The sequence below is a fragment of the Spodoptera frugiperda genome, chromosome 18, assembly GCF_023101765.2.
Source record: "Spodoptera frugiperda isolate SF20-4 chromosome 18, AGI-APGP_CSIRO_Sfru_2.0, whole genome shotgun sequence".
In the NCBI taxonomy this organism is placed as follows: domain Eukaryota; kingdom Metazoa; phylum Arthropoda; class Insecta; order Lepidoptera; family Noctuidae; genus Spodoptera; species Spodoptera frugiperda.
This window is the reverse complement of record NC_064229.1, coordinates 6,377,161-6,398,972: the sequence shown is the minus strand read 5'-3', so window position 1 is coordinate 6,398,972 and position 21,812 is coordinate 6,377,161. Positions and strand designations below refer to the sequence as shown.

The 21,812-nt window shown below is 35.7% G+C and overlaps 4 protein-coding genes and 2 long non-coding RNA genes across 8 annotated transcripts; 3 read left to right on the top strand and 3 right to left on the bottom strand.

The window, feature by feature from the left end:
• Positions 1–110: 110 nt before the first annotated feature.
• Positions 111–3,749, top strand: LOC118278238 (RNA exonuclease 1 homolog). Its single transcript, XM_035597366.2, has one exon. The coding sequence runs from the start codon at positions 245–247 to the stop codon at positions 3,467–3,469; it is 3,225 nt and encodes a 1,074-aa protein (XP_035453259.2). The 5' UTR covers positions 111–244; the 3' UTR covers positions 3,470–3,749.
• A 600-nt stretch (positions 3,750–4,349) lies between these two features.
• LOC118278239 (ubiquitin-conjugating enzyme E2-17 kDa) lies at positions 4,350–7,026 on the bottom strand. The gene is made up of 3 exons (XM_035597367.2): positions 6,770–7,026; positions 5,790–6,075; positions 4,350–5,560 (listed from the first exon to the last, which is right to left on the bottom strand). Exons 1-3 carry the CDS (start codon positions 6,811–6,813, stop codon positions 5,435–5,437), a joined length of 456 nt encoding a protein of 151 aa, XP_035453260.1. The 5' UTR covers positions 6,814–7,026; the 3' UTR covers positions 4,350–5,434.
• A 182-nt stretch (positions 7,027–7,208) lies between these two features.
• On the top strand, positions 7,209–11,153 carry LOC118278235 (coiled-coil domain-containing protein 174). Its single transcript, XM_035597364.2, has 7 exons — positions 7,209–7,513; positions 7,689–7,894; positions 8,152–8,337; positions 8,869–9,013; positions 9,317–9,464; positions 9,782–10,006; positions 10,362–11,153. The coding sequence occupies exons 1-7, from the start codon at positions 7,469–7,471 to the stop codon at positions 11,117–11,119; spliced, it is 1,713 nt and encodes a 570-aa protein (XP_035453257.2). The 5' UTR covers positions 7,209–7,468; the 3' UTR covers positions 11,120–11,153.
• Positions 11,147–21,351, bottom strand: LOC118278237 (uncharacterized). The gene is made up of 4 exons (XM_050700412.1): positions 21,202–21,351; positions 21,054–21,122; positions 12,559–12,708; positions 11,147–12,303 (listed from the first exon to the last, which is right to left on the bottom strand). The coding sequence occupies exons 2-4, from the start codon at positions 21,118–21,120 to the stop codon at positions 11,360–11,362; spliced, it is 1,161 nt and encodes a 386-aa protein (XP_050556369.1). The 5' UTR covers positions 21,121–21,122; positions 21,202–21,351; the 3' UTR covers positions 11,147–11,359.
• LOC126911725 (uncharacterized) lies at positions 14,618–15,813 on the top strand. 3 transcript variants are annotated; one of them, XR_007706243.1, is made up of 3 exons: positions 14,618–15,510; positions 15,544–15,697; positions 15,731–15,813. It is a non-coding gene; the product is annotated as an uncharacterized LOC126911725 (long non-coding RNA). The 3 variants fall into 3 exon arrangements; XR_007706242.1 differs by having other exon boundaries at positions 15,742–15,799; XR_007706244.1 differs by having other exon boundaries at positions 15,753–15,797.
• LOC126911726 (uncharacterized) lies at positions 16,644–17,157 on the bottom strand. Its single transcript, XR_007706245.1, has 2 exons — positions 16,949–17,157; positions 16,644–16,915 (listed from the first exon to the last, which is right to left on the bottom strand). It is a non-coding gene; the product is annotated as an uncharacterized LOC126911726 (long non-coding RNA).
• Positions 21,352–21,812: the final 461 nt, after the last annotated feature.

The window sequence follows — 21,812 nt, the reverse complement described above, 5'->3', positions numbered from 1 at the left end:
ACTTAACGCAGTCTTCAACATTGATATAAAATATTATTAAAACATACAATGAAAGGCATCTAGGGTTTTTATTTAATATACAAGACTTTTTACAATATATTGTTTACTTTTTTACACAATCCATATTTTTTTTAATATAAATCATCTGTGATTTTTTTTAATCTGCTGTGAAGTGATCTAGGTTTAGTTGGTTTAGTTCATTCTTCCTTCACTATTTTTTAGTGAATTCTGAAATATTTATAGGATGCTTCCGTCGACAGGGTATTTTAAAGGAAACAGTTGCCCTTTTTATGATAATGGTTTATGCGAGAGACCCTACTGCCATTTTCGACATGTTAAAAAAGAATCTCAAAATATTAACAATGACGGAATCGAAAGTGGAGCGATATTACAGAAACTTGTGTCGGCAGCAGTACAAAAGGTTCTTCTGCAGAAGGAGGCCTCTGGAGCTACTACAGTGACTCAGCCAGAGAACACAGTAAACGCAGTTCAAAGTGTAGCTAAAGTGACATATAACCCTACACCGATATCAGAGCTGAACAAGATTAACAATCCTGCTCCAGACGAAAACAATGAAGAAGTGGTTGAACAAAGAAAGAGACATATTCCTGTACCATACACGCCGAGAAAACCCGCAGGAATACCTCTACAAAGGCCTGTTGAGACCAATGGAGCCTCCAAACCTTTTATTTACATTCCCCCACCTTTGAAGTATACGCCAGGCAGTACAGAAAATGTGAAGTGCGATAAGTACACGCCTACCGGGTCAACAGTGTCAACAGAAAAATATTTGCCAGGTACTGAGACGGAACTACAACAGTATAATCCCAACGAAGGCTCAAATAATTCCAGCAAACACAATTATGTCCCATCCGACAAAAACACTAGCAAGAAGAAGATTTTAGAATATAAACCCACCAAAGTTAGTTCAAAGAGTGAAATTCCATCAGTTACCTACCAACCAACACCGAGGTCACTAGCACCTTGTTTCTCTAGTGATGAAGATGAACCTGAAAACAAGAAAAGGAAACTGTCCTCTGACCTTAATGGTTTAGATGATTTGGGCCCAGAGTTTGATATATTAGATCAAATATTAGAGGAGGAAAAGTCTGATCAAGATAAAAAAGATAGTTCAGATAATACTTTGAAAACAGTTAGTCGTAAAAATAGTGTTAGCAATGATAATGGTGACAATAAGAAAACAGATGACAAAAGTGATTCAGGTAAAAACAATTCTAATAAAAATCATGACAGTAAATCACATCACAAAAGCAGCTCAGATAAGAAAGATAAATCAAGGTCTGAAGATAAAAGTAAGCAGGAAGACAAATCAAAGAGTTCAGGACATAAATCTAAACATAAAAGTTCAAGTAGAGACAAAGAAAAGGAAAAGAAAGATAAAGATTCATCAGACAAGTCAGACAAGAAAAGGCATTCCAGTTCAAGAAGTTCTGAACGTAGCTCAAAACACAGTTCATCTAAGAAACATGATTCCAAAAAGCATAGTTCAGACTCTAAACATAAATCTAAAACAAAAGATAAAAGTGACCACAAGTCATCACACAAAAGTTCTAAAGACTCTAAAAATAATCATGACAGCGCTAAAAATAATAATAGTAGTAATAACATATCAGATAATGATAATGATGACATAAACATTGATGAACTAATGGAAGAAGAATTTGATATGGAGTCTGATGAAGATGCCATTGCATTGGAATGTAAGAAGATATTTGATGAATATGTTCCAGTGGAGAAACCTAAAATTATTGAAGACGCTAATAAAATTGAGGATTCAAATGAAGAAGAGACTGTAGTAGGGAAGAAAAGAATATCTAGAGCACCTGATAAAGGTCTAAAAGTAGCACCTAAAGCCCCTATTAAACCAGATTTTAAATTGAGTGCTGCTCAAGCAATGGCTCAACGGTTAGCTAAAGTCAGAGACTATCATAGTGCAAGAAACGCAATTGTTCCTGCAAATAATGATAAACCACCTCCTAAAAGCAACTTCACTCCTCCCACCACAGGTAACAGTAAAATTCGAATAGCTCATGTGCCATATGCATCCACATTATTAAATGCTAAAAAGACAATTTCACCAAGTCAAAAGCTACCATCTAGAAGTGAGCCTTCAACAAGTGCTACTATTACACAAACCGTAAAAAAGGGGGCACAAAGAGTTGCACATGTACCTAATGAGAAATTTATTGATAGACCAGGTGTTTTAGAACCTCTTGGTTCAAAAATTCCTGCAAATATTAGATCAACTTATTTAAATATGATGATAGATGAATGTTTAAAATTATATCTCAGTGCACATGATGCATATGCACGTGCACAGCATGAAGAACTGACTACAAGTAAAAAATGTTCCACTGTACAAATATATAAGAATTCCGCAGTATTAGCAGTTAGTCGCTTAAGAAAAGAATTCCAAGAGAGCAAAGGAGTTAAGAAATCAGCCTCTGATTGTTCAGCACTCCAACAAGTACCTGGACTGACACCTGGTAAACCAACGGGCTCCTGGAGCATAGAAGGAAAGAATAGAAAAAATGCTGATAATTCACATGAGTTTGTAGGTGCGAAATTATATAGTAACATAAAAAAATGGATTTTAACTGAGGAACAACTAAAACAAAATGGCTTTCCTAGACCTCATGAAAGTGGACAAAAAGGAAGAGCTATTATTTATGGTCAAAATAAACACAAGCCACCAAAGGGTTTGTTCCGTACCTGTTGTAGATGCAAGAAAGATTATATGGTGGATAAGTATGGTTTTGCCTCTGTAAAGGAAGAATGTATTTATCATCCCAATAATAAGTATAGAATCAGAGGTGAAGCAAGGTATCAGTGTTGCAGTCAAGACGGGACATCTGATGGATGTTGTGTAGCTCCCAGTCATGTTTATGAATATGTTGATTTTGAAAATCTAAAAGGTTTTGTAAAAACTCTACCTCCAGATAAAGTTATGGATGACTATGGAATTTACGCATTAGATTGTGAAATGTGTTACACCACTCATGGTTTAGACTTGACGAGAGTGACAGTCATAGATTCAACATGTAAAGTTATTTATGAGACATTAATTAGACCTTTGCACCCAATTATAGATTATAATACCAGGTATTCTGGTATAACAGAGGAGCAAATGCATGGAATTACTACAACATTATTAGAAGTTCAAGCTACCCTTCTTACCATGTTCAACAGTAACACTATATTAATAGGCCACAGCTTGGAATCTGATTTTAAAGTACTTAAATTAATTCACGACACTGTCATTGACACAAGCGTCTTGTTTCCTCACAAAATGGGCCCTCCATATAAGAGAGCTCTGAGAAACTTATCTTCAGAATATTTAAAGAAGATCATACAAAATTCGGTTGATGGACATGACAGTGCAGAAGATGCTACAGTATGTATGGAATTAATTCATTATAAATTAAAGGAAGACCTTAAAACTAGGTAATTTATTATTTTTAAACCTATGTAACTATAGGTAGAGCTTTTTTAATTACCTACCGATACTATTATACGTATTGAATATATATTTTGTAATATAACATTGAAATATAATTTCCATTGTAAGCTGAGTTCTTGTGAAAGAACTCTAGAACTATATTAATTTTATTGTCCAAATGTTAGGTTGTTGGAATTAGGTATTTAATGTTATTATTGCAATAATTATGTAGTAAATTAAGATAATACTTTTGTAAGAATTCACATTTCATATAAACTATTTTTCTTATCTTAATTAGTTTTATTTTACTTACTTATCAAAATTGAACATTAGATATTGAATATGTTTATTCATGGCTCTACTTTATATTTTGTAATTTTAGATCTTTACAAGTATGTAATACTTATTACTCAGTTGTAGCTCCAGTCAAGACCTATGCTAGTCCAGTAGATGTGAACATGCCTAAACAACCTGTTTGAATAAGTAAATAAATAATTACTCATCGCTAATTTGAAGATCAACTTTCCATGAGCTTTCTACACATTTTTAATATTTAGTCTCTCCTATGTCGTGGGTGCGTTTATAAGCATATAAATCACGTACACACCGCACCCAGGCCAGAAATGTTGTTCCGTGCGGGAATCGGACCCACAACACACGCAGCAGCCGATTGCCCAGTCACTGCGCCAACCGTGGAGTCCATTCGTTTCTGTTCATTGGGGGAAAACTTGAATACTCCAGTGCTTTGTAAGTCATGGCCATGTCCAAAACAGAATAGTCTGTAGACTTAGTAGGAAGGTTATAAAAGGAAAGAGATGATCTCTGGCTCCCGAATAAAACATCTCTATCCATGTGACTAATCTTAGAAAATAATAAAATAAAAAAAGCCTTTAAACCGAAAATAATATTTTACTAGAAGACGAAATATTACACATACTTAAATGTCCTTGAAACACAAGACATTTCAAACATTCAGCTTTATTAGAAAACAAGAAAACTGCTACACATTTCGAAAATATCCATTGGGACACTTATAATATACATTGAATGAGACTCAATTTTGTGCAGCAGAATATTTATGACAATATATTAGTATAAAACCACCGGAGTCAATAGATAATCATTTCGAAAAATTAAAAATAAAACTTGTACTATTTTAGGTAAACACTTGATAATACCACTAGGGGTTTTGGGTAATTAACAATTACAATAATGCAGCAAATAATTATAATTTCTACATAATATGTATACTTCATTAATAATAAAAATTAAAGTACTCCAAAAGTTGTCTAAACAATGAATAATCAAAATTATAATGTAAATTGTTATTTTTTAAATTACAGAATTATTTTAGTTAGTTTTGGAGATATGGCATTTCTACCAGAGCCTAAAATTTTAGCCAAGCAAAGCTTTAGTAAATTTTCTTCAAAAGCTATTTTCTTGATAAAAGTTCATACATTTTTAACTAATTATTATTATTAGTAATGATAGTTCTATTGAAAAATACTGCCATTTACAAATATAACTATTGTTCATTTCATTAATTACAAGAAATCATTAATATAATTATGTGGTGAGAAGGTATTAATGATACTAGCAAAGAAAGTAGTTCACACATGAGATGATACATTACGAGTATAATGCTGATATTATTCTTATAGTTATTGTTATGCAGTAAGGTTTAATATTGTCCATGAGTTAAATAGAATATAATATGGAACATCTTTTTCTATGTATATTACCTGTTGACTCAAATTTTGGTTTGTCTAACAATTATTTTATTAGTTTAGTTACCAAAACCCATACTTATTATTAATCTGGTACACTTTTGCAGTAATAACTTGGCATGTGATAATGTATGTAATTATAATTTACATTGTTGTCCCAATGAAATTTATAAGGAGGTATTGGCCGTCGTGATCGGCAGCAGGTATTGTGTACACCACATGTAACTGAGATCCCGGTTGACCCCTGCTAGTCAATGAATGATTGTTCTACACATGCTTTCACCCGTTTTTCATATTCCCGCCGGTTCTCCTTATAAAGCTGTGCTGCCATGGAGTTTGCTGGTGAATTGGGGTTAGGGTCACTAAGTAATGACTGAAAAGAAAAAAAGATCGTTAGTTATCACAACCATTACAAATTGCTTACATTGGTTGAATAAATCAAGAACAATGCATTAGTGTTTTTATAGTAGCAGTATTACAGACAGTCTACCAACATAACAGATTTATATGAAGATTTTATCATAATTTTGAACATTCAAGAAAATTAAACAAGGTTGTTTTTTATCTCATTTGTTAATTAGTGCTTAAGTGTTTATATTTACCTGTATAGAAGTTAATATAGCTGACACATCGTATGTTGGGCTCCACCGGTTTTGCAGGATGTCTAAGCAGATGCCTCCATCAGCATATACATTGGGGTGGAACATTTTAGACACAAATCGAACCGTTGGAGGTTTGTTGGGGTATTCCTCTGTGAATTCTATTGTAAGCTTGAATGTGCCATCTTCAAATGGAGTGTCATGGGGTCCAAATATCACAGCATTCCAGATCATGATATTATTATCGGTAGGAGCACCGGAAACTCCAGTGGGTGGATCCTCTTGCAGGCTGTGAATGGTTGTAAAAAATTATGAGCCATTGTTTTTATCATACCATTTATTGTAAACTATTTATGTTATCCTTTTGTAACAGTACAATGGATTTTTGATATTAAACTTTGTTTTGTTCATAGTTGTTATGTTTTATATGGATGAAAATGCATTGTGTTTTAGTGCAAATTTAAAATAAGGAAAATAGATGTTTACAAAACTAACTTGTTCCCATTTTATTTCTGTTCTCATGGAAACCTTTAGAACATAATCAAGGTCATGAAATGATTTAAAGTTCTAGCCAAAAAATAGTAATATAAAAGTCATTTCGGTATTTTGTGGGTTCACTCAGTGACTACAGACTTTGTTTTCACGAATGTCTGCGTTGGTATTTGGATAACCTAAATAATATGACTACAACAAACGACGTTTGCACGAAAGTGACGTAGCTATGTCTACTTATAGCGTTTCCCACTCTCCGTGTCCAACACAAAGAGTGCCTCCGAGTACCGTGTCAAAGTTTTGCTATTTACAATAGAATTCGGAATATAGAACAGAATAGAAATCAATTAAAATAACTGTGATGTAATTTGATGAATCAGCACTACACTTTCGCACAAAGAAAATTTCGATAGAACACGTAATAAATGTTCACAAAATTCATTATCACTGATTACTTGTTAGGATAATAAAAGAAATATTTAGTAACAAACCGTTTGAAATCTCTCATCAGGCGTCTTCTAGCTGGAGTTGACATTTTGGTTTCAAGCACTTAAGCCACTAATTTGATAAAGGTATCGTTATTGTGAGATGTGTTGTCCTTATGAAACTTTTCATATGACAAAGTTCGTAAACTATTTAAGTAGGTTTTGCTTGTACACAAAAGATTCCGTTTTTGTCGTTGTGTAGAAATTTCTGTCGTCACGGCCAGCGAGATGGTTGTCAGATGACCATGAAATTAGCAATTGAAAACTCTGCAAGTGGTCAATACACTAACGTCAAATACTTAGTTCCTTTTACGGCTAACTTCATTATAGTTAGTATTCTCGTATTACCAACGTATTACTTTTTAGTTTTACTGACTAATTTGTTAGATCTGTGGAAAGAATTTCTCACCTCTAGTGATTAGTTGACAGTTGACATAATGACATTCACAGTTGTATTTTGCTCATGATTGTCAATATCGTCGTGTAAATATTTATTCTTTCATTAAAATTACATCTTATTCCTATTTCTATTTTAATTGAGAGTATTAAACATTTAGGATATATTTTGTGTCTGAAATTGCATATATCCTACCCTAACTGCAAGCTAAACGTTCGTAATTCATGTGAATTGTGAATGCATTTTAGCCAACAAACCATGTTACACAATATTTAAAATATATTGTAATATATTTACAAACTTCAAAAATGAATGACGGTGGTTCAAAGAAGATCCTTTTTAATAAATCCACAGTAAGTTACTTTTAAAATATATTTAATAAATGTGGCTTAAAACAAATTGTCGTTTAGTAAATCTATATCAGGTTTACTAGCCATTGTTTAATTTACTACGTATCCACTTAGATAGTAATTTCAAGAAACATACAAAGAATTACTGAACTAATGAAATACCTATTTCCATTTGCAGTTGTTTAGTTTAAAAGCTGAGCTATTGAGAAAGCAAGAGGAAGTGAATGAAAAGAGACGACTGCCGCAGCACAAGCTTGAGAACTTCAAACCTCCTGTAAAGGAGAAGAAACAGGAGAAAGATCCAGATGCTCCATATAAGAAAACATTCAAAGACAGTTTAAAAGCTGTTGACACTGAGGAGTTGGAAGCTTGCAGGAAAGCCAAGTAAGTACAAAAAATAACTTATAACTATTGTTTGACTGCACAATGCCACTGTGCCTGGGTAACTGGTTGCTGTGCAACTCTTTGTATGATCCGGTAATTGTTGTTACCGGTCTGGGTGTCATGTCTATGTGAAATTGTATGTAAGTAAACACACCCATGACATAGGAGAAAGTCTCAATGTGAGGCAATGTTTTTTTAAATTAAAAGAAAATTGTATTATCAAACCTTTTTCTATTTTCAAATGTTATTTATTTTAGGGCAGCATTGGAAAGGAAAGCAGAGTTGTATGAGCATTTATCAGATAGTGCTGGAAACTCTCAGCTGGCTGGTAGATTCCTTGTGGACTTCAATACTAAGAAACAGCAAGAACCAGAGAAGGCAGTTGAGGAGGAACCAGAAGTATATCAAAATGACAGCAGTTTCAGCCAAGATGATGATGAATGGTAAATATTCCTTCTTACTAATTGTAAAGGAGTCAAAGATAAGCTTAATTTAAAATCAGCTGACTTTATATTACTCAAGTATTCAAGTATTTATTGCATCCATAATGTACACAGTTGTTGGAATATACAGTATTAAGTCACAATTATGAACCCTGTCAGGCAAATGTTTTTAATTGTAAAGATATTTTGCCAGACTCATTGTAGCCATATGGATTATTGGAGTAGTGATACAGAATGGACTGAAAAGCATCTACCTCTGTAGTCAGCTGACTTTGATATCAAGATTGCTGTAATTTTTTGAGGCTAGAGTTGAAAGGTGCAGAATTATACACACATATAGACACAGTATGTAGAAAAGGAGATAACATCTGCTTTGTTACAAAGTATTTAACTTGATTAATCAGTGATCATATATAACCTCATGCCTATTTCCATGGGGATAGACAGAGACTATGCCACTATACTAAATGCCAATTGCTATGAATCTTAGTAAAGTAATTAATGGTAAAATGTGTTTATTTTTTATTACAGGACTGAGTTCACAGACTGCTTGGGTCGAACGCGTAAATGTCATAAATCTGACTTGGATATGTACCGGAAAAGGGATGCTGCACTCTTGAAGTCTATGAGTAAAGATAAAAATCCCTCTCAAGATATTGAAGAAACTAAACCAGAGGTGAGATTTAATTATAATCAAATGCATTTGTTAAGTTTTTAAATCATAACTTATTAGGCAATTGCCAACTGGAGCTTTTCTCTAATTCCATGTAATTAGTCTACCAATGTAGTTGTTGTGTGTAACTTCTGAGAGTAAATAAAACATGTATGACAAAGGTACAGACCAAGAGTCTGTGGAGAACTAATACAAGTAGAATTAAAAACAATCATCTGAGAGTAATCCTCATTGTTATAATAATTCCAACCTTATTTTAAGTGTCTAAAAATCCAAAAACACACATTTTATTTTTGCTATTTACAGGAACCTGAACCTCCAGTCAAGGAGAAGCCACTCTTAGTACAAACAACTAATGACTATCTACAATCATTGCGAGAGAAATGGGAGCAGAAAGAAAAGGAGCTACTTGGCAAAGATAAGGATATACATTATCAGGACTTGCTGTTTGATGGTTTGTAGTCATTTCTGTTCTATTTACCTTTGAATTTACACAATGTATCTAAAAAAATATTGAATTATACATTGTAAACATAGACAGATCTTTTTACTTGGTCTATCTAGTCTTCGTTTCATGCGCGATGACTTGCCAGGTCTTGGATTTACGGAGAGGATATACTAGTATTAGTTACTGGTTTTCCAATGTTTTTCCGATATATACCGCTGAGAAGTGGTTGTTTTACATTAAAGTTGTATACTTCTACCAAATTAAGGTTATAAAACCCACAAATACTCTTTCTATATTTCTAACAAAACGGTTCTTTATTACAGAGGCTCGTATCCACGGCGTGGGTTACTATTCGTTCAGTACCGATGAAACGGAGCGTAAGAAACAAATGGAAGAGCTGATAAAGCAACGGGAAGAGACATTGAAGGCACAGAAAGAGACTGAGGAGATTCGCAAGAAGAGAGATGAGTTGATTGCTGCGAGGGTAGCGGCTGCACGCGCCAGGCAGCGGGCCAGAGCCGGGCTACCTCCTGAAGAACCTGCTAAAGGTAAGATTACTAAATGTGTTACTGCCACACTCAGTCATTTAATGATTACTTAAACTTAGCCCTTAGCAATTGTTTCCGGAACAAAATCGGAATAGTTTAAGTAATTATTAAATGTCTCTGAGTGCAATAGTCAAAGATGTTCTGAATAAGATTTGAATACTTGTATAGCATGTGTCATAATTATGTAACAAAACCAGATTAAGGATTGTCTGCAATCTAGTTTTCTTTTGTGCCACTCGTTGGCAAGAATCACATCAATAGATAGTGTTTTGAACTGGCTTCACATCTTAATTTGTTTGGTAGGATAATCTCTTCATCTTCTACCGTAATAACATTATATTATTTTTACTTACAGAAAACCAAAAAGACTTCACCACGTGCCTTCTAGAATTTTTGACGCAACAGAGGAACGAAGCAGATGCTAAGGCAAAAGAAGAAGAAAACAGAATAAAAGCTGAACAAGAGAAGGAAAGACAAAGGTTACGTGAAGCATACGTACGAGAATGGGACATTGGCAAGGAAGGCGTAGAAAGTAAAATAAAGAAATTCAGAGAAATGACCCAAGAAGAATATGTAGAACAACAAAGAGATAAAAGAATTAATGAATTCGCTCCACCACAAGCTTCTACTTCAGGCAATGCTAATGTCTTCGATGACAAAGGAAATATGATCGGTGATAAAGAAGCTAATGCTACTAAAACGTGGGCAGACGTCAGACCCAAAGCTAAGACGCCACCTCCGCCCGAAATCGGTGATCTCAGCGAGATACCACAAAAAGGTCTGTACTTCTCAACAGCTAAGAAGAATGACAATTTCAAATATAAGAATTTTGTTAGAGCTCAGGAACCGACACCTATTATTAATGAGTTAGAAGATACAGATGATTCGGTACCGAATAATCCAAGGATAGAAAAAAGGAAACATGAATCAGAGGGCGTAGCAATACCCCCACCGCCAACATTTGAGTACTATGGACCAACTATAAAGCAGACAAAATATGATAAACCCTTTGAATCAGACATAAGAGAAGCTTACAGTCAAGGAGCGAAAAGTCTAGAAAATAAATCAAAGGGCAAACAGTTGCCAAAGCATTATGATTTTACATTCGATTAAGAATAATTTATAAAATAAAACACTGTAAATTTTTTGTGCGTGTTTATTTCGTGCCAATGCCAATCACATCTACATAATGTCTAAAAATATTGCTGAAAATATTTACAATTTGTCTATGCTAATATCACATGGAATGAGCGCTACTATACTACATTAAATTTCTAACAATTAAAGCTTCACTTACAGAGATCAACTTTTGACAATGAATTGTTCTAAAACTAGAAATATGACATTGAATGCTTAAAGATTATAATTTAAAACAATCCCGACAGCTAGTGTTAGTATGTGGGCATCGAAGCGGGTAGCGGTGTTATTCTTTGGTGGTATTGTAGTTGCAGTTGTGCTTGTAATCATAACACTTTCAGTAGTTTTCATTGTAGGTGGGTCAGTGAATTGGAAAGCTTCTGCAGTAGGCAACTGTTCACTTGGCTTCACATTATTCACTTTAGCTTCGGTCGGTGCAGTTTTCACTACTTCTGGCGTAGGTTCTGTCATAGCTTTAGTTTCTGCCATAACCGTTGTTTCTACAGTTGTCTGTGTTATAACTTCAGGAGTAGTTTGAACTTCTGGGACATTTTCGTTTGGTTTCGCAACATCCTTATCAGTTTCGTTATTTAATAAAATAATTTCTGTTTTGAGATTACTAGTTTCCATACTTTCACTTGGGATATCAACTTGTATGACGGAATCGTTCATCTGACTGTTCATGTTTGTAGGTTCAACCATCATCTCACTGGGACCTTTCGAAGCTTCACTATTTTGTTGTTCAACACTTCCTTGAGTGGTTTCAACGACTTGTTCTTCGCTTTTTGCTTCTGTTACAATGCTAGCGTCATTCTCGTCGTGAGTTTCATTATCGAGATCAACATTTACGCCAGTTGCATTGATATCATTTTCAATGTCTTCAATAGGTTCGGAAGTCGCGTTGTCTATTCGATTTCTTCGAGGGTTCAAGCTTATGAATCGTCCAGTAGTCACTAGTGCTCTTCTAAGTCTGGCGTTGTGTGTCTTAGATACGATCTTGGCGAGTCCCGCGAATGCTTCCAGTTCGCGTTCGGTGTTAGGTCCATTGCAGAGATCTCCGCGACACGGGCAAGTCATCCGCCATGTTTTAGAAGAGTTGCAGTAGAGCGCATAACATTCGTCTTGGTATAACTTGACGCAGTATCTTGATTCCTTGTATGCTGTAACATAAGAGTAATATTAAGTATGCTATGAATTACTCAAAATTTAGTAGAATCAAAAGTTTAAACTAGAGGCGTGAAGGTGACGATATCTGAAGAAGTACCAGTGTAAAGATCGTGATAGATAGATGGCGCTAGTGGTTTCTACCACTGACTCTAAAATCCCCAAATGAGAATTAAGTACTTTTTAGAAATTGTAGCTTTTTACTAAGAATTTCCAACCAAAACTTTACTATATAAGTTCATGATACATACGCGGTGAGGTGGCGACAACAGCGCAATACTGGTATCCAGGATCGCAGACGGTGACCTGCATTTGTCCACTGCACGGCAGCGCGCGCTGGCTGCGATGCACCTGTTCTGCTAGCGGACCACACCAGTAACACCGACGATTCTCAGCCGCATCTGAAATGCGAGACATATAACATTTTAGAGGTCTAATTTCATTATCATTCGTTATTTTTTGAATTTTGGTCACCATTTCAATGAATGGGACCTATGGGACAAAATAAATAGTCACTGTAAATAAATGTAGGTAGGTAACATTCTGTACTGCCTGCCTCTATTCTTAGAATATAACAGAAATGCTATTACATAATACGAAATCAATTAACACAAAGCATTTCATAAACTATTCAATAACAACATAAAGTTTAGGCACATGTAGGCAATAACGCTTCTATTACCAATAACTGGGACATCAATATTTGAAATTAGGTTACCGCAGTAAATTGACCATGTGGGCAGACATATTGCTAGGTAGCTCGCTAAGGGAAAGGTTTCAGTGAATGAAGATACTTGAATAAACACGACCTAAATTAGGTATCTACGAAGATCATGATGATAAATATGGTTTATCCGTTTAATTATACTTTATTCTGATCAATTACCTAAATCGTTGTTTCCAGTCAGTATAAAGTAGGTAGGTACTTGGCAGAGGCTGGGTGGAGTCAGTTTAGGTAGGTACCGTACCTACTTCGACAAAATAGTGAAAAACCTAACTAGAGTCTTCACCAAGGATTTACCTAAATATCATGTCATCATGTGCATTACGCCTTTTATCCCTGAAGGGGTAGGCAGTGTGCATATTACAGCACTTAATGCCATTGTATACCATCTGTGTTAAAGTTGTTCAGCGTATTGTATACTTTCCATATACGGGAACAATTCCAGTTTCCGTGTTAATACTGAGAAATTTTCGAAAAAAAAGCCAAGTTATACTTTGTTCGACCAGGAATCGAACGGTCAAAGAGGCCCCTTGTCCGGTAGTCCCATTTGCAACCATTTGGCCAACGAGGCAGATCATCTACCTAAATACTGAACAACTAATGTATTTCTACTTTGTGCTCTTCCGATTCATTGACAAAATAATTAAATGACTGTCACATACGGACGGACAGACAGACAGACATGACGAATCTATAAGGGTTCCGATTTTTGCCATTTGACTACGGAACTAAAAATGGTAAAGAGACCCTGAATTGCACGTGTATCGGCAAAATGTGTCCACTACGGTTCCAATAGCCCGTTAGTAATTCAGTCAGCAATGATCGGTGGTAGCGTGTGATCATTAATTCACACGATGCAGCTGCCCTCTTGTTGATTACTCTTCCTATGCCAATGTAAACGTTTGTCCTCTGTTTGTTTGTGTGATTGTTGATCATTTCTAAACAATTTCGTATTGTGATTTGGTACCTAGCTAGAAATACGAGAGGACGCTACTGTCCTGGAATATAGGTAACACCTTGTAGGCATTTGAGAGACGAGGAATAGCTTTGCATATGTGATTAGACTGATATTTGGGTGTATGTTTTTGTACCTATATTACATTTTTTGTTGATTTATTGACGATCCATTCAAAAATAAATTGTTTCGACTTCCAATAAGTACAATAAAATATTCAAAAATACACACTTTAATTCATAGATGATCGACGAACTACATAATTTTCGATGTTTCCAGCAAATTTTCTAGAATTATTCCGCTTTTTGACGTAAAAATCTCCATACAAAAATGAAAACTATCGTTCTCGACGTTTCGAAAAGAGTATTGAATTTGACTAGTAGGCAACTACCCTACTTGATGGTAAGTAATTGATGCCGCCCATTGACACTCGCAGCACCAGATGAGTCACTGCGTGGCCCACCTTTTCAGTAGGACCTGCTAGGCTATTCTTTAACTTTCAATTCAAAAGATCGAAGTGTTCGCGGTCCGCCATGTCATTGGTTGTGAGAATAAACTCAACCAATGACGGGCGAGAACGCGATCGAGCTTACTTAGAAAGTTCGAATTCACACAGAATAATCTAGTATGCTAAGTGGGTCTTGTATTAAAGGTGCCAATGGTTAATAATAGAACTTGATACAAAAGGTCGCATTATTCATAACTGTTTATCACATTATGTCTATGGCGTCAAATTGTTTTTTAAATGTCTGTCATGGCGAGGAGGTGCTTACGGCTTACCTATGTGTAAGGAATTTAGGGCGTTAATGTTGACAACTTAACTCAGTTTAATGACACATTAAGGTCACAAAATTATAGTCTATTTAAATAAAAATCAATAGGTAGACTAACTATAAGTAACTTACTTAGGTACCCGGCAAAAAAAAGGTTTAGGTTAGGTTAGGTTAGGTTTAACACCGAAAGATAGGACGTGTTAACATAAAATGAATGTCACTGGCAAGTTCGTTCACTCGAGTATTCAGTGACCCTCTTCTTTTCAGGGAAGGCGTGTGTGGTTTTAGTCGGTAAGAGTCCGACATAATTTGCTGTCTGGCGTACTTCGTAAGTAACAAAAAACAAAAGGTATCCATGAGAATTTCCACATATTAAAAAAAAAAATGAGGTTAGGTTTAGGTTTGGGTTAGGTTTGGGTTAGGTTTGGGTTAGGTTTGGGTTAGGTTTGGGTTAGGTTTGGGTTAGGTTTGGGTTAGGTTTGGGTTGGGTTAGGTTTGGGTTAGGTTTGGGTTAGGTTTGGGTTAGGTTTGGGTTAGGTTTGGGTTAGGTTTGGGTTAGGTTTGGGTTAGGTTTGGGTTGGGTTTGGGTTGGGTTAGGTTTGGGTTAGGTTTGGGTTAGGTTTGGGTTAGGTTTGGGTTAGGTTTGGGTTAGGTTTGGGTTAGGTTTGGGTTAGGTTTGGGTTAGGTTTGGGTTAGGTTTGGGTTAGGTTTGGGTTAGGTTTGGGTTAGGTTTGGGTTAGGTTTGGGTTAGGTTTGGGCTAGGTTTGGGCTAGGTTTGGGTTAGGTTTGGGTTAGGTTTGGGCTAGGTTTGGGTTAGGTTTGGGTTAGGTTTGGGTTAGGTTTGGGTTAGGTTTGGGTTAGGTTTGGGTTAGGTTTGGGTTAGGTTTGGGTTAGGTTTGGGTTAGGTTTGGGTTAGGTTTGGGTTAGGTTTGGGTTAGGTTTGGGTTAGATTTGGGTTAGGTTTGGGTTAGGTTTGGGTTAGGTTTGGGTTAGGTTTGGGTTAGGTTTGGGTTGGGTTAGGTTTGGGTTAGGTTTGGGTTGGGTTAGGTTTGGGTTAAACCTAGGAGCAAGCGAACTTGTCCTCATTGGAGACATTAACCAGCTTCCGTTTTTGGACAGGGAGAACCTATTTCAGCTACGGTATACTCGTCCGGATCTAGTGGCTGGCATCACCCAGGAACTGCTCTGCACTCATCGCAACCCTATGGATGTAGCATACACCTTGAGCGACATATACAGCGGAATCTACGCCTCCAAATCATCGCTGTCGCAGGTCCACTCCCTGAGCGTGAGAGGCTACACGGGGGCGCAAATCCAGGCTACTGCCAAAAACACCCTGTTTTTGGTTCATACGCAGGAGGAGAAAACTTCTCTTGTGAACAAGGGATATGGGTCTGGAGAGGGATCGCGGCTCATGACTATACATGAGGCCCAGGGTTTGACCTGCGACAGTGTGATTATCATTAACACCAAGTCGAGGCTCCAGGTTCACAATAGCGTATCACACGCTGTGGTGGCGGTGTCAAGACACACGAACAGCTGTGTGTATTATTCTGATGATGCCGAAGACGCCATAGGCCGTTTCGCAAAGAAAGCGATGGATGCGCCGACGAAAACGGTCGACTACAACTTAAAAACGGCCATGCAACATCGGGACGCCAGCGTCATAGAACCTCTGCTGAAGCTGGCTGAGTCCCTGGCAAAAAGACAAACAACTTGACATCCTTTCTCCTCCTCTTTAGTATAAAATCAAATTGTAACTGCGCCGCAGAGTTTGTCGATCACACTCATTCGAGGATGTGAACGACACTCTCTGCCACGCAGACATTGTCCTCTAGAATTAAGAAGTGGTATTTTTAGTGGTAGTATAAGCATGAAATAAAGTTTAAAAAAAAAAAAAAAAAAAAAAAAAAAAAAAAAAAAAGATGGACTTACGTAGATTAATAAGTTTAATTCTAAGAAAAAGAGCCGAACACAATAATATTGTAACCAACGCAATTATAATTCTAATAAATGCATGAAAAAGGGCGCGGACGACATGTCTGCGGATTGTTTGTTTATTTAAAAAAAAAAAAAAACCTAACCTAAACCTAACCTAAACCTAACCTAAACCTAACCTAAACCTAACCTAAACCTAACCTAAACCTAACCTAAACCTAATCTAAACCTAACCTAAACCTAACTTAAACCTAACCTAAACCTAACCTAAACCTAACCTAAACCTAACCTAAACCTAACCTAAACCTAACCTAAACCTAACCTAAACCTAACCTAAACCTAACCTAAACCTAACCTAAACCTAACCTAAACCTAACCTAAACCTAACCTAAACCTAACCTAAACCTAACCTAAACCTAACCTAAACCTAACCTAAACCTAACGAATGAGAAAGTTTTTGGTCTTCTTAAACCAGAATAAAACATAACCGACATTACGGGATTAGGTATTTTTGCCTACACAATCCGGAAATTGAACTGATAACTATTTATAGTTAAAATTGCACATTTACTAGAAAATTAAAAATCTTTAATTGTTTTGTTATTTCGTTTATCCGCATAATTTCTTGTTTACAAAATGATCCGAATAAATTGTACTAGTTTTGGCAGCAAACTAATTTTGTCTTCCAGTAATCTCAATCCATTCATCCCTTTATTTCTGGATCCTTCGGAAATCTAAAGCAACATAATAATACTTTGATTTTATTGTAACTTTTGTGAGACATACTAAATTAATTATTATGTTATCGGCTTACTCACGTAATGTTTTGACGAGGAACTCGACTAGTTTCAAGCCATGCTAGAGGCTCATATTCATGAGCAGCATTACGCGACACACGACGCGGCGATTGTCGCACTGCTACTGCTATAATAATACTTAGATTTTGTACAAATAATTTTTATTAGTCACCTATCACTGCATAGTATAAAACAAAGTCGGTTTCTCTGTCCCTATGTACCTTTGTATGCTTAAATCTTTGAAAGTACGCAACGGGCTTTGATGCGGTTTTTTTAATAGATAGAGTGAATCAAGAGGAAGGTCTATATGTATAATACATGCATAATATATCACCATTGCGTCCATGCAAAGCTGGGGTGGGTGGCTAGTTATATTATAATTCATATATTTTTTGTAATTATCTATATCTATACTAATATTATAAAGCTGAAGAGTTTGTTTGTTTGTTTGTTTGTTTGTTTGAACGCGCTAATCTCAGGAACTACTGGTCCGATTTGAATAATTCTTTTTGTGTTGGATAGCGCATTTATCGAGGAAGGTTATAGGCTATAAATCATCACGCTACGATGAATAGGAACCGAGCAGAGCGGGTGAAACCGCGCGGAAGGAGCTAGTTTATAATAAAAAGGTTTAATTATATCGATAACTTGTTATCGATAACGTCAATCCCTAAATGGGTAGCAAAATATTACATGTCACGAATGAATTCTTCTAGAACAGTAGGTTTGAGTTTGAAAGAAAGTACACCCTATCGTCTTAGAAATAAACTTAACTTTATTTTGTAGATTAAAAAGAAAATATGTCAGTAATTTCAAGCCAATAATTTAAATTAAATAAAATAGAATTTACCGATGATACGATATACCACTATTAGACACATTTTTGTTATGGCTTTCATTTTTACACTCTAAAATATGACATTTCATATTTTTTTACGATTTTTTACAAGTCTAGTTGATATTATTACAGTCCAGCGAAGACTGATATGCGTACAAACGTTTAAATGACAGACATAAGCATAAGTATACTTTCCGGGCTTTTTTAAATGGGTTACATCATCAAATCACTTCTCCTGCCTTGGACGAGACGAGAGGGAGTGTCAGATTCTTACTGACTAAAAACCACCCTGTTCCTACTCCTTTTTTCGAGCTGGAGCCCCGGTAAACTCTCTAGGTAGTCCGCAGCTCCGATTCAGACTAATCAGGGGGTACGAGTGTCTCGCTTACATACGCCTTATATGGTATTTCTCTGTTCTGTTTTTTTAATGGTTCGTTGTAGAATACATATTAAAGAAATAATAACGATGCTTTATATTATATTAGTTGAATCATCATATTAAAATTATTGGTCTTAAAGGTCATTTGAAAATACTCACCTATAATAAGTATAGAGTAAGGTAAAAATGTTTTAAATATTCAGCGGTAACTGACAAGTGAGTAGAAATTAATTATAAGCAATTACATATTGTGCGTACCGACCAACGTAAGGACAGTGACATCATGTTTTTTCAGCCGAAATTGTTAAATATTTGATTAGTTTATAGTTAGTTTCTTTTAATAGGTACATTCTAGTATCTTCTAAGTCTAACAAATATTCAAAGTCTGACAAAGGTCTGTAGGTACCTAACTAACCCGGAGCTGGGGTACCGAATCTCCGGTTCGAAAATCAGGAGTAGGAACGTGGTGGTTTTGTAGTCAGTAAGAGTCTGACACTCCTTCTCGCCTCGCCCAAGGCAGGAGAAGTTATTAGATGATTTTACTCCCTCAAAATAAGCTAGGCTGTGAAACTATGTGATCGTTTCCCACTAATACTAAGTTATGTAGCTGTGCGAGGATGATGCGCAGCTCGAGTATGCGATGTATTGATAGTAGGGAAGCCATACCTAGTACGCATCTTTCTATATATTCCAAACATAGCTTAGCTGAGTCCATTTCCACCAGTGTTAAGCTACGTGCACCAATTAATATAATTGGTGAAAACGAAACGCTTCCACAGCTACGCAACATAGCACATCTCTGTTGGAAACGCACCCTTAACTGAAAGCAACCCCCTACTTACCTGTCCTAATAAAATCAAACTTGACAATATGCTGATTCATAATCATATACAATGCAATAATGAAACATAAACTGCTTATCAAAGAAATCGATTGATACACAAACAAAGTATCTACCTATGATATGTGAAAGACATTAATGACCGTTTCTTTGTATCAAAGAAAAACATATTAGACAATGCAATGCGAACAAACCGGCACATTAAGCTACCCTAGACTGAGAACTTTCTTTAAAACATTTTCGACTTTAATACTACAAGATAAGGTTGCAAATCTATTGATAGTTTTAGGGTAGTGTGATATGCCGCCTATATATGTATGGTGAGATATTAGTAAAATGACGATGGGAGTCCACCATATGCCTTGAAGGACGATCGTCAGTTGTTGAATATCTTATGATCCACGTCAATATGGCGCGATATTGAACTTTAAACGTTTTTATTTATTCAAAAGCTACAAGTGGACGTCTTTGTTTGAATATTTATGTTTGAATAACTGTTTGATAGGAAAATCAAAGGACAAATGTAGTTATTATTCTATTTTGACCGCTAGGCTACTGCCGGACAAGAGGTTACTGCCGGGCAAGGGTCACGGGTTCGATTCCCAAGTCTGGCAAAATATTACTGGGCATTTTCAGTTTTTCGAAAATTTCTCAGTGATAGCTTCTATTTTACCGTTGAGTGCGACGGCTGGATAAGGGGCCTTCTGGACAAGGGGCCTCGGGTTCGATTCCTAAGTCGAGCACAGTATTACTGGGCTTTTTTCAGCTTTTAGAAATTTCTCAGTGGTAGCACGGAGTCTGGAGTTGTGCCCAGTACACTGCAATAGGTTCACCCCCTATTACTTGGGCCTTTTAACAAAAATGGTGAAAAGTGGATGTACATTGTATCTAGTGGCATTATGTGCCGCAATTTGCACCTCTGCCTACCCCTTCGGGGGTAAAAGGAGTGACGTTGATGTATTCTATTATGAGTTTTTTTTATAGCACTGACTATCACTGAATTTAAAATTAAGGTAAAATAGATGTAGAAACAGAAAGACACCAATGTAAGAAGTAATGTAAAAAGATTACAAATATCCATATAGTTGATCAATTTAATACTAAGATGTTCAATGTAATCATACGAAATTATAGTTATTAGATTAGCAAAACATACATAATCGACAATTCGCTTCAAATGAGATCAATCGAAAATTGCACTGAGTATTTGTAAATAGGGTTTCTATTTCAACTTTAAAATAAACAATCCAATTGCAACAAATACAATAGGTATAAGTTAAAATGAATAGTAAACAGACCAGAGTAAACCAAACAGTTTTAGGTAACATTAGCTAAAACTAAAACATTTAGATCGAGTACAAACATCTAGTACAGTCAAACAAACGCACATCACTAAACAAAACATCCCAATTTGGAACAACATTCAACATTTATTAGAAAACTTTCCATTTTATTATAAAAGGGGAAAGTTGGCGAAATAATCTGTGTGATGAGTACTTACCGCATACCGAGAGGAGAGCCACCGCAATCACAACAATCCATGACAGAAGAAACTTTTTATTCGCCATCTGAATACAAAACTTTCATATTTTATCCATACTTCACACATTAACAAAAAAAAAGAACTAAAGTATTAAACAAATACCTTTTTTTTTTTTAAAGTGAGAATATATGACACAGAGCGTTCGTGTTTTTAGTGTGGAGCGTCTGACGGCCGACTATTCAAAGTTAGTAGTTCGTAGCGACTCCACTCATAGGCCTACGGTGTACGGTCATGTAAAGAATCGGACACACGCGACACAACTGAAGCTATCACAGAAACGTGTTTGATATTATAAACGATAAAAATTCGTGTGTCACGCTCTAATGATACTGAATTAATGTTTTTATGTTATGTATTGTTTTTTTTTTGTTTAACTAAAATGTCTGTAATGTATTGTGTGTAATTTTTCATTGATTGGATATTACTTTGGTTGTGGTATCGCTCGTGTAATTAATTTTAAATTGCCTTTTATCTTTAGATCTAGACTTTAGTTCAATATATATTAGTACTTGTCATAAGAAACTCGAGAGGTTTCATTTTATCTCTCTAAATATCAATATTACACAAGAGGTCAATATTATTGTTGAAATATCTCGATAATAATTCATTCTTACCTTTAAACGATAAATCAAAAACGAAATAAACGATCAACACTAATTAAAAGCAATATTAAAACTTGAAAGCTCCTTTAAATGTAGGCTGCACTAGTAACGTACA